Genomic DNA, 15,739 nt, shown 5'->3' on the forward strand with positions numbered 1-15,739 from the left:
TGGTGATTAAAGCTTTTAAATCTGCTGTCAACATGTCCTCTGCTGTGAGTGATAGAAGTTACGAATGTATATGATCTAAAGTTCCAGAGATGGAAACTTCTGAAGAGGAGACATAGCGTGACAGGACGGCGCCTGTGCCTCTGTTTTATCCTCTATGAAGAGACGAAGGTTAAGTCATGTCGTGACAGGCTTTCGTCCCCAGGGGAGTCAGGATCAGAAAGACAGCTTTCCTTCATGGTATTTACTCTTTAAAGACACCGTGGGGAAATTTACTCAACCACATATGTATGCTGGGTTTTATTTATGATGAACTGCACCTGCATTTTATATGCTGGGCTCTGACTGTTTTAATCTTATACCCGAGAAGAGACCTGTGGTATTCACTCCGATAATGTATCTGATAGCTTTCCAACTGAAACAGTTATTTTTGTTCTATAGTCCCTCTTCTTCCCTTGCTCTCTGACCTGTGGTGTTCCACAGGGGTCAAACAGAGGCCCTCAGTTGTTTTCATTTTATCCGTATACAGGTTTCATGAACGCAAGTTATTTCAAATGCTTTTTGCGGATGTCGTGGTTCAGTTGGGTTCACCAGACTGTGACCTCCAGTGCACACAGGGACAGTTTGCAGCAGATAGTGAAGGATGAGATGAGACTCAGCTAGGCCATAGTTCTCTGCCAGAAAAGAATAGCTGTCTCTGGGTTGGGGGTTAGTAGCTGCCCCAACTGAAGGAGTTTAAGTATCTTGGGTACTTGTTCAGAGTGGGTGAAGGATAGATGGGTTGTTGGGGCATCAGTGACTGTTATACTGGACTTTTGTGGCGAAGTGGGAGCGGTGGAGGTTTTTGCTGGGCACACCCAACTGGGAGGAGACTCTGAGGTAAAACCAAGACTCACTAAAAGGATCACATATCCTGTCTGGCCTGGAAACATATTTGGATCGCCCTGGAGGAACTAGACAGACTAGCAAGGGAGAGTGATGTCTGAAACATCAAACTTAGCCTTATAGAAAAAGATGGATGGGTAGATGGATTTTATTTTATGCTGATGATACTCAAGTTTATTTTCTACTAAATCCCTCCTGATACAAATGTCCTTGTATCAAATTGTGACAAATGATTTCTTACGTCCAAATGGATCTTATTAAACATTAAAATAATATCACACTATCCAAGGGTATGGATGATAACCTTTTTGGGCTGGATGGCTTCATGAGATATAACCATAAAAGATAATGTACATCTAGCAAGTGTCTCCAAGTTGATTTTTTTTTTAAAAAGAATGTAAACAACACATTAGAACAACACATTTTAGAAAGACAGCATAACAAAAGATTGCTTGGAAAATGTGACTTTATTTCTTAAAAGAAAATTACATTGAAGAAAAGCTTGTTGCTAAACATATGCAGCATAATTCTTAAATAGTGTGAAAATGCAGCGTTTTAAAGATGCCTCATTTCCACAATACTAGTGAAAACTAATCCTGCAGTTGACAGTGGACAGAGGAAGGTGGCTGCTGAAGGTTTACACAAGTCTACAATAAGTTATTGTTAATCTTGACAACTACAAAATGAAGCAGATCATTCCTCAGAACTGTTTCATTCTATGCAGATGATCGTATCATAATGTGGTTCACTATTTCAACGGTTTTCTTAGTAAAAAGCTATTTTATGATCATCATAGCATTTTTATGTTAACTTAAGTAAGAATATATAAAAAAGATATTCAGTCCTAATCAGGTAAAGGTCATGTCTGGATGTTAAGGTGGAAGGAAAAGTTGTGCTTCCTTTTCGTTTCCTTCATCGACTTTACACCTTCGCTGGCATCTGCAAAGATAAATGAGGAATTTAAAGCAAATCTTCTATTTTCTATATATTCAAATCATGTGACATTTTCAGTATACACATTCATTGGCAGTACAGCTTTGAGTAGAATGCATTGTGATATATAGATTGATAATTACCTGGCTTGTCTGTGGGGGCTGGTCCTGGAGAGGCTGCAGAGGATCCTGGGATGGCATAGGGTTGGCATCAAATGATGGAATCTGAAAAAAAGAAAATACGTTTTTATTTAATGGGAGAGAAGTTGAGAAAGACTCGCAATTAATCTACTGAACATTTTCTCTCACATTCAGGTTTTGCTGGGGAATGTTTGGAATATTCTGAGGAGGATAATCAAAGGGAACAGTCTGTGGGAAAAAACAAACGAATTCAGGATGTGAATAAAACATTTTTCCGGAGCGAAACAAAAAGCATTAAAGGGCATCATGGATAATTAGAGTCGATAGTTTGTCTTTTTTTTTACCTGAGGGACGTTTGTCATCGGTGGGAGGTTTGTGATTATCTGAAACAAAAATACTCATTTAGTACTGTAAAAGTATTTCATATTTATGCTATGTAGTGTGTAATATCTCAAAAGTTTGAAATGTTTACCCTCTGCTGAGCGAAGTCATAGGGGTAGTACTGCAAAAACAAAAACATATAAATTTATCTAGTTGTTGTTTATTGTACCGGACATATGAGAAGAAAAGTTTTTTCAATCATAATTCTGAATGAAAAAAGAAAAAACTTACAACTTCCACACTCTGCCTGCCAGGTGGCTGAGGAATGGAGTACTTGATGAAACCATGGTAGGACTGTAGTACAATATGCAAGAAAAACAAACAGTTGATGTTTTACTGCATTATTCAATATGATATAGTTCAGTAAAATGTGTGGGTTTACTCACCTGGCCTGGATTCGATCCACCTAAACCACCAGGGAATCTGTGTGGATAAATCTTTAAAAGAAGAAAATACAATAAGATACTGTACCACCGAAGCAATATTTCATTTAAAAAGAACAAATAAATATTGAAGTGAGACAAAAAGCTGTATATGCAGTAGTAGATAATGGATCATACCAGTTCCACACTGTAGGCACCAGGAAGTCCAGCTGGTGGGAGAGGCTGACCACCTGCGAAGGGATTTTTCATCTGGATGGATGTAAAATGATCAAAATGGTCAAAACACAATTGATTCCACATAGAAAATGTTCTGCTTGGTCATGTGTGTTTCTATACTGGATCTTTCTCAACAGTCCATCCATGCATCCATGCATCCATGCATCCAAGCATCTATCCATTATAATACCGCTTATCCTTTGCGGGTCACAGCTGAGGGAAGCCCAGCTGACACGTGGCGAGACGCAGGGTACAACCTGGTCACCAGTCCATCACAGGGCCAACATACAGACACTCACATTCACACCTACTACCAGTTTAGAGTCTGCAGGTAACCTAATCCCCAATCTGCATGTCTTTGGACCGTGGTAGGAAGCTGCAGTACACTGAGAAAACCCACACAAACACGGGGAGAACATGCTAACCCCAAACAGGAAGACCCCCCCGCCGACTGGTACTCGAACCAGGAGCCTCCTTTGCTTGCTTAACAGTACCTAATGTGATTTATTTTATACTTTATAGAAATGTAACAACTCTTAATGTATATACATTACCTGAGATGGTGGTAACTGAGGTCTGGATCCTGTGTAATGATTCAGGTAATGAAAAGCTGACTGAAAATAGATAGAGAGGCAGAAAATACAATTTAGATAATAGTGAAATCAAACAGAACTTGGTCTGAAGCAAATAAAAAAAGCATTTTCTTCAAACTCACTGGTGCAGCTGAGACTGTGCTAGCCAGACAGAGGAAGATGATGGCCAGGTTCATATTTGCAGATTGTCCAAGTCCTTCAGAGATAAAATGCATCATTACAATTTACAGAAATCCAATCAAAATCTCACTGGAAGGCTGCTTCCTAGTGGAGGAGCAATCCATGAACTTGTGTTCAACTCACCTTTTGCAAAAAGTGAAAAGATGAATAAACAGATGAACAGCACAGGAGAGGTGGATGGATGTTGGAAGTGATGCCAGTCGTATCCTCCACAGAGTTTCTCTGAACTTTTATACGGTGCCAGTTGGCCGGAGAGCCAATCACAGTGGATGGGAGTGATGTTGTTCAATGAGTAGGTGCAGGTGTCTAGTCTTCAGCTTTACTAAATGACCAGTGGTCAAATCCACTTTCTGTGTAATAGCAGACTCTGTTTGATTACACTGTCTGAAGCCGAGCACACCTTCGCACTGTTTGCTCCTCACTCTGCCACCACTTGCATCAGACTTGTGCATCACTATGCCCTGTTATGTCTATTACACACATACGTGCTATATTAATGTAATAATGCAAGTTTTACATCATTTACTTGAAAGTTAATTGTGTTTCAAAGTAATGAGAAAAGCAGGAGAGAGGAACACACAATCAAGGTATTCACAGGGGAGATCATTAGAAATGATTTACTTCATGTAGGAGCTAGAATAATCCACAGTGGATGTGTTTTTCTTTAGTTGTAATAAATTCAGTAGAGAAGCCAAAGCGGATTTACCGAGGTATACATCACAGAAAAGTAAGCTTATTACAAAACATGCCTGTTACAAACATTTGAAACTTATAAATGAGGTTTCTAAGGTGAACTAAGAATATAGGCATGTTATTTTTCATGTTTTTTAATGCTGCAGCCTCATGCTACAATAAATATAAACCAATATCTTTGCAACAACAATCCACATTCTGATTTGTCATTAGCATAAAGCTGCAACATAACAACAAGTGAAAAAGGGAACAGGTCTGGTGTTTGTCTGAGTGGTGTTTGTGTGCTCTCCCTCTGCCTGTGTGGGTTTTCTCTGAGTACTCCGGCTTCCTCCCACAGTCTAAACAGTTACAATAATGTGAGACTCTAAATTGCTCGTAGGTGTGAAAGGAAGTGTGTTGTTTTCTCTGTTTTGTCTACGATACACTAAACTGTCTCTCGCCCAATGTCTGCTGGGATTTGCTCCAGTCCCCCACGAACGATAAGCGGTATGGAAAATAAACGGATGGATGAGAACGGACCTGACTACTTTCTGAAAGCACTGGATATACAGAAGAGGATGTGAATGAGGAAAGATGTTTCATGTTGTTATTTCCAACAGCTTATCTCAGAGAAGAGGGAGTTAACTGAGGTCAAATAAAATACACACTCATATTTCCTCTAGTAAGGCATTTATATTTATTGATCACAAGAAGTATCATTTGTTCTCCTTTTTCTTCCATAGAAAACACAGCACCATCTTTTCATAAAACAGCAGAGCACCACCTTGCACTGAATTAAAAAGTAACCCCACGTGTCTTCAGAGTATGTGAGTGTGTGCTTTGTGTGCATGTGCACCTGTGTGTGCACAAACATGCACATCCTGCTGACTCCAATTTTTCTAGTCGTCGTCATCATCATCATCATCATCCCCACTGGGTTTGGGAGCCTGAAACGACAGAGGTTTCTGATGAGCCAATCAGGAGTGAGGACAGTCTGCTGAGGAGTCGATGTGTCTCAACATCTCAGCAGAAAATAGTGTGCAGACTGTGTCTCTGACGCAACACTTGCATGAACCCGTTGTCCTCACCCGCTGCTTCAGTTTCTTACCTGCAGCTGTCTGCTGAGATTATTGTTCTTTCAAATCAATCAAAGCATTTACATGATTGATCTGCCGCTGGCTGCGACCGAGTCTTACTGCTTCGAGAAACCTAAATGGCTTAAAATGCAAATCAATAAATATTCTCACGGGAGCATGAGCAGCAGCGATGGGTTTGACAGGTGCAGCCGGTGCAGCGGGAGCGGCAGGAGCTGCAGGCACTGCAGGAGCTGCAAGTACAACAGGGTTGATGGGGGCGACAGGGGCAGCAGCAGCAACCTTCGGCAGGTCAAATCCAAACGGGTAGAACTAAATGAAGAGGTGAGAAATAGGAGAGGAGACAGTTCAGTAAAACCTCCCAGGTCTTCTGTCGCAGAAACTACAACCTGCAGACACTCACAATTTCGACGGTGTCTCTGCCATTTGGCTCGAGGATCTCTTGCTTGATGAAACCACGGACCTTGCAGTGAAATCACACATGTGGTTAAAAGTGTAATGCTTCACATATAATCCAGCTGTACTCTGTGGTTAACATGTGGTCTGTAAAGGTGCATTTTGTCAAACCCAGATAGTCTAAACATTGTCGTTGATTCTGACGGTATTGTAGGTTTTCATTGTGTTAAATTCTGATTAAAGCTGCAAATACTGGACTTTTATATAAATATCAAGCCACTGTGTCACCCACCGGTCTTCTAACAAGCTTTCTCTGGGCATCAACTGGGAGCAGCTGGAAATGAGAACAGTCAAGGTTAGATCATGGTTAGATCATGGTTAGATAATGGTTAGATCATAGTTAGATCATGGTTAGATCATGGTTAGATCATGGTTAGGTCGTGGCCAAAGACCACATTTACGTTGACTTTATTATTATTGTAGCTATGCATAGAATACTGCACAAACCTTTGCGCATACACAATAACTGTTGAATCATCCTCTATCTTATTTTTATCCATGAGATAGATAATAACTGTGCTATAAACTGTGAGGAATGTTCATTTTATGTCATTTTCAATTCACAACAATCAACAAAACAATCTGCATACAATTGTAATATTTAGCTGTATTTGTTGAGTCCTGGTGTTTTAAAACATGACTTGATATATGTGTAAAATAGGCTGTAAAACAATAAACTTTACTTTCACTTACAACATCCAGAGTTTCAAGTGGGACTCCAGCAGGGATGGCCTTGACTGCCTGTGAATATAACATTCAATTAAACCTTCACATGAGAGAAGGTCACAAGTCGTCAACTTCAAGTAAAAGTGCCATTAAGGCTCAGCTATATGGACTCTACCATCAGTGGTGACCAGATAATTGCAGACCTGTGCACAGAGCCTATTCAGTGATATTTGAAAATGTGTCTTTCTGTACCTGAGCCGGAGCGTGACGGATGTCAAACTCCATGAACATCTGCGGCTGTGGAGAGATTTACAGGAGAAAATGCTGCAGCTTCATTGGATCCAAGGTCAGTGTGAAAATGATTCTCACAAACTATTTATTTCTTTACAATTGAGTCAGTAAATTACAAGGGAAATAAATATTGACAGTGCTCAGGCAAAAAAATGGAAAATAGAACATCTACAAGTGCATGACCAGCCATTTATATCTGTCAGTTATTGCTTTGGACATGCAGTGCTCAAAACTAGTATGTGTGAGAGAAATAAGATACATATTTTAGAGATGAAATATTTAGAAATAAACAGTGTTTTCCTTACAGGGGCACATAAAGCCATCCCCAGGACGCAGGCAGCGAGGAGGAGGAATTTCATTTTGAATTAAGCTGCAAAAAACAAGTTTTTATTTTAAGTTATGCTTCATAGCATTCACTGCAACACTTTATATTTAACATGAGACATGATATTATTGGTCTACATTACCTTTCCTTCCTGGCAGCACACCAGCACCGGAGGATTGTTGAGGAGGGGTGTGATCAGTGCAGAGAGATCTACTCCTATTTATTTGCTGGGAAAACTGAGGATGAGCAAACCATTGACATATGACAGGTATTGGTTGGTTTTACGCCAAGAAGTGTCAAATTTGGCAGCTGACATTTAGTGAGAGTTCTCATAATCCGTCCTCAAAAAATGCACATAAATCACATTTATTCTCTCGATGATGTGTTTAATGAAACGGCTCCTTGCAACATCTTTTCAACTGAAATAGGTCAACGGGGTTATTCATTAATATCACTGACGTTTTACCCAGGGAAGTGACATTTAACACAACAGCTGTAAAAGATCATCGTAAAGCATCACATCTCATCATAGACCTGGAGTATACCTCAGGTGATATACTGTATTATAGCTGACGATGATGAATATGATTATATTACTGTTTCTGCATCGCTTTACAACATATCCTGTTCATTCCAGTTCAAACTTTAGACATTTTAAGGGTTGAATAGCTGAACATTGAATAGGTAGCAGCTTGAAAATACCTGACTCAAATTCTTTGTATCTGAGCCTGTGGCGATACTGAAGTGCTGCACTTCCCATTAACCGGAGAGAAAATGTCTCACACTGATGATTGGGCGACCGATGGTTCCACTTCCCTTACTTTAAAGTGTTACTGGGAAAGAAAGTAAAAGCAGGAACCATCTCTGCCATTCGACTTGAATCGACCTGAAACAGTTTCAGGTTCACACATACAGCATTTCTGAAATATACGTCTCTTGTTTTTAGAGACGACTGCTGTAGGGCTGTTTTAAATGTGTCTCATTGTACGGACACGATCGGGATGTCGTGAAGAAAATCATGTGCAGGTCAGAGAAGCAATTACGAAGTTCCACCCACCACTTTGGAGCCTTTTCTCAACTTTTGTTTTGGTTTTATGTCCCAGTCTGTTTACCTGTTTCTACCCAGTATTAAACAGCAGCAGAGCAGTTTGCAGAACCAGCCATTTCCCTCAGGAGATGATAGAGACCAAAACAGAAAATGCCAGGAAATATGACAGTACATCAGGTGGCCAGAAAACATGATTCCCAATCAATCTACTAATTCCTGATATAACTGTAAATGTCTGTCTGTCTGTATATGTCAGGCATATCTCGAGGACCCTTCATCTTGTCAGCTCCACACTTTTCATGCGTATTTTAAATGACCTAATGAAGTGCAGAGCTCTGTAACAGCGGCAGCTGGGACAGGTGCATTCACAACAACGGCAACAACAACTGGTTCTCCAGTGCAGGGTTCATGTGAGTTCTCCTGAATGTTTATTAAACAGGTGAACAGCTCTTTGTGCAGCAGCTGTGGCTTCTGAGTCCTGCAGTCGGTCTTTACTTGTCACGCCTCAATTTCTGTACGTCACTTTTACAGTTTCAGAAAGAACCGCTGCAACATGCATCACCACAGGTCAAACAAACAGCCCATTCCAAACAGGCGTGTTTAGGATTAGCTCCGCAGTTCTAACGCTGCTGGATGTTCAGCATGTTCATCATATCAACTACATGTGATGTCAGTGTTACTCGCTGCTTGTTTCTGCTGAAGCTGAACTTAATAAACTGAGCCATGGAATAAAATAAAGAATACACAGGGTTTAAAAAGGGGAACCCATTCAAGTTTGATCTATTTCTGTTCATTTTTATTAAATATTTATTAAAAAGCAAATAAACAATGACGTTAAAAAACTAAAACAATTATCACAGTTAGTAAAAGGCAGAGGTTAAATATGACAAAGTTCATTGTTAGCTTTCATTAGTAATAATAATAATAATAGCATGGATTTATATAGAGCCTTTCAAGAGACCCAAGGAAAGGAGCATCACTAATACATTAGTGATGTATTTGATCTTTATGAGTTATGTGGACATGGGTTCAGACTTGGTTTTGCCTGTGAAGGCTGGACTTCAGGTTGAACAGATGTCGGGGCAGTGGCCACCTCCTGCGCTTCTCTCTGCAAACCCACAGGGCCACCGGTAGCGTTCGGCTGCGGTCCAGTGCCGGCCAGCCCCTGTGTCTGCGGGGCTCCGGCTGATGCCATAACCACAGTTGGTGCGACACCTGCCTGTCCCAGGTTTGTGAGCCCGGCGGTGGCCTGGCTCTGCACAGCTCCTGCAGGCAGGTTTGCGAACATGGTGGGCACGTACATACCCAGCTGGCTCATTCGAGCTGCCATCTGAAACAGAGGAGAGGGGAACGATACAGTTGGATCGTCAGTAGGATCACTGAGTTCACCGAGCAGATTGTTTGAACAAGCTGAAGCACTGATAAAAAATCTTGGCTGATGTGTTACTGTACCTCAAGCTCCTCTGAGCTGAGAGCGCCAAGTGGAGAGCTCTATAAAGAATAGTAGCACACGTCAAATAAGACATCAGCAAGAAAACTGGGGAAATACATAAGATCATAAACTATTTTAAAAATATCATTTTGTATTTACCATGGGTTGGTGGAGCATGTAGACGATTTGGTGATTCTGTGGATGAAATGTAGCCTGAGTATCATGCAACTTCTGCTTTTCTTTAAGTTTGACCATATTTTCAAGAAGAAACTCTTATTCTTATATGAGCGGTGCTGTTAGATTCAGGTTTATAAAGGTATAGTAGACACCTGTTGTTGTAGCTGCTGCACTGGCTGAGCTGCACCTCCTGGAAGAGCAGCTTCAGAGGGAGTCTGTGCAGGTAAGACCTGGCCGATCGGAGGTTGGTTTGCGGGCCTTTGAGGTGGAGGTGCCTCAAGAATCATGGGGAATCCATACGGGGAGGACGGCTGGAGGAGAAAAACATAACATTCTAATCTTAATTTCTGTTTTTGTCAATATTCCCGCATCGGCTAAAGACTGAAACGAAGTCTTGAGTCTTTTAAACACTCAACACCAGTCATTAAAACACAGAGGATCACAACTGCAATACCACCTGTGGCAGAAAATCACATGCAAGACAAAACAGGATTAGATGTTTTCATCTCAGAGTCATAAATCAGACGTCTGCAAGTCTTCATTTCCCCAACACGGTTATGAAAGAGTTTCAGGTTGTGTCTGTTTCCCTATATGTTGACAGCACGTGTCGGGGGGGGGGGGAAATCCTGCCCCACACCCTGTCATCCCCACCACCCCGACCTCCTCTTGAAAGCTTTCAGGCCGGGTTGTGGTTGGAAAATATTGTTTTGGTTTTACAGTCTATAGCACGACACAGCGCAGATGGTGTGTTTCCTAATAATACATTACCAGCTGATTCCTGTACTGCGGTGAGAACATAGGGAAGTATCCGTAAGAGGGGAAAACCTGAAAACAGCAAGAAAACAAAATAAATTATTTAAGAAAATGACGATAAAGTGTAAAATATTTATAATAATAGTATAAATGTAATAACAATATATATCTTGCTGTAATTTGTTTTCTTTATGTCCTACCCCCTGCTGGAATGTGGGCTGGTTGGCAAGCTGAGGCCCATGGAGGCTGTGCTGCAGGGGGATCGTCATCAGTCTGTTCCCCTGTGGAGACCAGGTGTGATAAGGCATTGAGGGAACGGGCTGGGGGCCACTCTGAGGACCCAGCTGCTGGGGAACCCCAGGCTGAGGTTGCTCCACAATGAGGGGCTGAGTCTGAGCCTCAGGTTTCTGGTTTGCGGCTTCAACAGGCTGAAGTCGTCGGGCTCCTCCTCGTGACTGAATCGACGGAAGGACATTAGAGTAGACCTGAAAACACAAAAAATATAATGTCAGATAATAAAGATACAGAAAAATAAAACATCTCAAATACTGTGTTAAAAGTACGAGTGCACTCACTGGTACTGCAGACACAATTATGGTGAAACATGACAGTAACATCACAGAAATCATTTCCAGAAACAAAACGAAATCAATATGGTTTTTAATTCGATTTTACAAGATCAATGAAAGTAGATAAGAAAAACGTCCTCTGAGAGCACTTATAGTAAAACCAATGAAACTGCGGCGGAGGGAACACCGACTTATGCCCTTCTCCCAGAGCCAAACAACCAATCACACGTCAGAAAAAATAACAGACAAATTCAACCTAATCCTTTTGTGTGAATGTCGCAGTCAGAAACCAAAGAAAAGCCGCCGACTGCCCTGAACTGTTTGTTTTCCTCCAATTATAATGCTGTAACGTCTACAGAGGTGAATAAACAGACAGAGAAACCCAGGCCGTGTGGTTTTCCTGTTGCTCAGATCTACCTGTGGGTGCGGCTGGTGTGTCAGGAGTCTCACTGTTGTAATTATGGTCACAGCAAATGTATGTAATGTGAAATTTAACTTAGAAAAAAAGAGGAATAGGGAAACTGAAGAAAATGTAGTACTTCAGTCAGGTATCACATTCACAATATAAAACACCAGTGATATAGTAGAGTGATCGATTGTAGTACATAGATATTTTACATTGTGAATTTTATAATATATTAATATTTTATATTACATTTTATATGCAATGATATTTGTATAATGTTTACATTTAATATATATGGAATATTATGGAGTATCTTCCTACCATACCGTATATAAAGATGGACGACACACTCCCAGTCTATCACAATATTGCATCTGTCTTATCACAAAAAGACACAGATGCTGCAGATAAGTAACATAAAGGGTCAATAATTTAATATATTATGGAAAGTAATCAATTAAACTCATCGTATTGCTTGTGATTAATATGTTTATCATCATATTTTATTTTATATATAAGTTTTATGTTATGCTTGTAGAGACCAATGGCCTTGTCACATAGTAGTATGTTTGAACATCTTCTGCACGTCTCTCCTGCTGCACAGAGAGTTGGAGACTGCAAGTCAACAACATTGCACAAATGGTCAGGCAAACGTTATTCAAGGTTAAAAAAAACGTTTGTTTGTTTGTGAGTCCAGGATCTAAATCTCTGTAAAAGGTTTGAATGTGGTGGATAGAAAAGAACGAGACATATGTCCATGAACTGCATGGTGACAATTCATTAGATAACAATATTTGTGGTTTTTACTTTTTAATGATTTTTTTTTACTCAGAAGGCTGATTACATGTGTTGAAATAACTCAGGAACACTCATTTCTTTACTCGTGTTGCTCTCAGAAAAGGACTGACGCATTGCAGTGCAGTATTTATATGGAATATATTGGAATACACAGTATATTTATACATTCTTTCATGTGATACAGTAGCAATGACGTTACAAACACAGAACATAGAAATGGAATTACATTCATAATGATTAGTTGTGCAAAAACAGAAACATAAGACATGAAATGATTGAGTTGTATATTAAGAAACAGGTGACAGTGAGAATGCAAATGTTGTGGTGCAGAAGTTTCGGTGGATAAATGCGGCAAAGAGTCGATGGTGCAGTGAATAAAACTATTGGTCAAGAGGCTGAGTCATGATGAAAAACACTGTGTGGCAGACTTTAGTGATGAAGCTGAGAATTGGGTATTATAGGCTCAGCACTCATCCCTTTCTTAATCTGTCTTGATCCAGGGATGCTGATGTGTGAGCCCACTGAATGCATATTACAGCAGCATGTCGTCAGCATCCGCCCACAGGTCTCCAACGCCAGCCTCCTGCAAAACTCATAATTACACCCTGACTAAACACACGTCTCTACTTCGTGTGCATATCCTACAAATCACAAAATATCACTGCATTCTTTCTATTTTTATATGGACTGAGGAATGATATGAAATGAAAGATGTTTCGACAGGATATTGTGCTGATTACAAAATGTGAAAAGTGATAAACATGAAACCAGTGAACAGAGTGATACATAAGAACGTGGAGAAGTTACTGAGGAAATACTGAAATGTAAAAATATGCCAACAGGTTAATTTGTATGTCTGTATAAGTCAATAAAATCTGATTGAAACATGCAGGGCATTGAAATCACAATGTATCAAAATCATATGAAAATGCAAAAAACAAACATACAAAGCATGAATATGATATGTTTATATATCCCAGGAGTGAATTTTAACCATTGTCCCCTCGTGGAGTCTCTGTGGTGGGAACACCAGTGGTCTTGGGGGTCTGCGTTGTTGTGGTCGTGGTTGGGTTTGTCTTCGGTGTTGGGGGTGGGGGTGGAGGAGGAGGAGGAGGAGGTGGCACGGGAGCGGGTGGCGGCTTTGGCCACAGACCAGGAAACAGAGGCCAATAAGGGAAGGAAGGCCAGGGAGGAAGTGGAATGGGCCGAAAGTGATTGCCCCTCTGCAGCAAGACAAAATAAATATGTTAAAATACTTTTAGAAATCATTTATAACCAAGATCGTCTTGTTATAATCAGATGAATCGTTAATAGATGATAAGATGAAATCAATTCTTACCTCATCGCTGTCAGACTCACTGCTAGAGTGATCAGAATTCATGCTTCCCTCATCACTGTCAGACTCACTGCTGTGACAATTCTGCAACAACAACCCAAAAAATCAAATACAAACGTGTTTTGATCATTCTTAAATCTTCAATGATGAAAAGAGTATTGATTGTTTTGTACTTACAGCAACGGGGGAATGGATCAAGACGAAAATCATCAGTAGAAGAAACATCTCGCGCTTCGAACCTCAATTCAAATCCCATGAAAAGTTAGAGCCGCCTTCGCACCGCTGTCGAGCAACAGCTTATTAATGAATTAAGTATCGAGCCTGCGCCCTCTACCTTCACTCTGATCCCTTTGGAAAACTCCATTAGCTTTTAAACAGCCTTTTTAAACAGCCTCCATGCGCCCACGCTGGTCTGGCGCTGCAGAGGTGTGGAACTTCGCCTCAGATGTGGTCGCTCTCATGGCAGCCTCCGCAGACAAAAGCAAAATAGGCGTGAACACCGTTTCATTACCTAAGTCGACTGTGTTTCTGTAACACTGAAGTCCGCATCCTGTTTTTAATCCCGACGGACTTAAAGTATTTTCAGAAACATGCTGGGCTTAATGAAACACGCAGCCCGCTCACACTTCACTCCCTTTGCATTTTACATATTTCAATCCTGAGCAAGATATCAACATGATACAATACAACAATATTTAATAGACAATTTCAAATATTTCCTGTTAAATTCAGGGTACACCGCTGTTTTCTTTTTAGCTCTCGATAGTTGCGAAACAGTCGCCCTGGGGCTGTATTTCCACCTGCAAAACAATACTTGCTCAATCCTTTCGAAATACTGTAATCATCTTGTTTGCTCAAGGTGGACCTCATTTATGTCCTCGCCGGCATCAGTCATTACATTTTTTACGACCTGATGCAAGTGTCGTCCTGAGATTTCTTTCCTCTGTGGATGTACAGATTTAAAAAGCTCTTACTTCCCACTGATGGGTGTGAAGTGAGACGACCACTGGTGGGAAAGCAGAGGAGGGAGAGTTCAGTGTTTTTTACAGAGCCAAGCCAATGTTATCTTATCGTTGTTTTTGTCTTTTGAGATTTCACACTTCTAAGTCAATCCTTTCTTCTTTACATTCATGTATGTATTAAATATAACATAGAGCAAAATTTGATACTGAATACTCTCACACCTTATGAAGCAAATAAGCACAAAGACTAGAAATAGAGAGCAGCTACCCTCCCTCTGTCCGAAGTTCTTATTCAGTTCAGTAGTTGTTATGTTCAATTTGTTTGTTCAACGTAAAAATATAAAAGTGTAAAAACAAAAGTTTGTGTGAAGGGGGGTTGTGAGGATCTCTTAAGCTGCTTTCAGACATGCACTTAGCTCGTGAAAAACTCCGGAAATTACCCAGAGGGACTGTGAACGCTACAATCTGACTTCTCTTCCCGCTTTAGCCCCCCAGTAAAAACTTAGATAATGTCTGAGTGAACCCATGTGGCATCACAGTAGGAGATTATACGAATGATTCACCATGAGTGAGTGGGCACATTGATGACGGTTTTTTTTGTGTTGGGACGCAAAACTGAAAAAGAAACAAATACATACAAATTTCTCAAGATGAAAAAGAAGTGTCATACACGTAGAAGATGCTAACGAAGATGCCAACTTGGAAAGTCAATGAGATTCGAGAGCTTTTGGTGATAATGTGTCAATGTGCTGTTAATAAAAACATTGCATTGTGGTTGTGTCCTGCCTCCTGTATGCTGCTCCACGCCTCGCCTCAACGCTCCGGGGACTTTTCCGTTGTTGTTAACGTGCCTGATTCCTTTTGCCTTCTATGTGAAAGACAAACCTCAAAGGAGATCGTGTGTGAAAACTGCTTCAATGAGGTGCAGTAACTTTCTTGCAACCTTGTCATGACAAAAAGGCCCCAAATTATTGTACCTCGCAAAGAAATAGACGAGGCTAACTGTTTTCCAATCTTTTCAAACATTTCTCAGCAAGAAAGTTAAA

At 40.5% G+C, this 15,739-nt stretch overlaps 2 protein-coding genes, 1 long non-coding RNA gene and 1 other non-coding gene across 4 annotated transcripts; all 4 read right to left on the reverse strand.

Moving 5' to 3' along the window:
* Window positions 1-1,484: 1,484 nt before the first annotated feature.
* Window positions 1,485-2,774, reverse strand: LOC118124918. Its single transcript, XR_007032230.1, has 7 exons — window positions 2,723-2,774; window positions 2,568-2,630; window positions 2,428-2,457; window positions 2,300-2,338; window positions 2,124-2,183; window positions 1,959-2,039; window positions 1,485-1,821 (listed from the first exon to the last, which is right to left on the reverse strand). It is a non-coding gene; the product is annotated as an uncharacterized LOC118124918 (transcript).
* Window positions 2,775-2,896: 122 nt separating this feature from the next.
* On the reverse strand, window positions 2,897-3,911 carry LOC124853485. The gene is made up of 4 exons (XR_007033831.1): window positions 3,832-3,911; window positions 3,651-3,724; window positions 3,490-3,549; window positions 2,897-2,968 (listed from the first exon to the last, which is right to left on the reverse strand). It is a non-coding gene; the product is annotated as an uncharacterized LOC124853485 (long non-coding RNA).
* Window positions 3,912-5,115: 1,204 nt separating this feature from the next.
* scpp7 (secretory calcium-binding phosphoprotein 7) lies at window positions 5,116-7,396 on the reverse strand. The gene is made up of 8 exons (XM_035183480.2): window positions 7,355-7,396; window positions 7,193-7,257; window positions 6,849-6,893; window positions 6,624-6,671; window positions 6,163-6,204; window positions 5,878-5,937; window positions 5,628-5,786; window positions 5,116-5,327 (listed from the first exon to the last, which is right to left on the reverse strand). Exons 2-8 carry the CDS (start codon window positions 7,244-7,246, stop codon window positions 5,280-5,282), a joined length of 456 nt encoding a protein of 151 aa, XP_035039371.1. The 5' UTR covers window positions 7,247-7,257; window positions 7,355-7,396; the 3' UTR covers window positions 5,116-5,279.
* A 5,110-nt stretch (window positions 7,397-12,506) lies between these two features.
* On the reverse strand, window positions 12,507-14,164 carry LOC118123651 (sulfated surface glycoprotein 185-like). The gene is made up of 3 exons (XM_035181159.1): window positions 13,909-14,164; window positions 13,735-13,815; window positions 12,507-13,618 (listed from the first exon to the last, which is right to left on the reverse strand). The coding sequence occupies exons 1-3, from the start codon at window positions 13,954-13,956 to the stop codon at window positions 13,385-13,387; spliced, it is 363 nt and encodes a 120-aa protein (XP_035037050.1). The 5' UTR covers window positions 13,957-14,164; the 3' UTR covers window positions 12,507-13,384.
* Between the last annotated feature and the right edge of the window lie 1,575 nt (window positions 14,165-15,739).

This window comes from Hippoglossus stenolepis, chromosome 2, assembly GCF_022539355.2.
Source record: "Hippoglossus stenolepis isolate QCI-W04-F060 chromosome 2, HSTE1.2, whole genome shotgun sequence".
NCBI lineage: Eukaryota > Metazoa > Chordata > Actinopteri > Pleuronectiformes > Pleuronectidae > Hippoglossus > Hippoglossus stenolepis.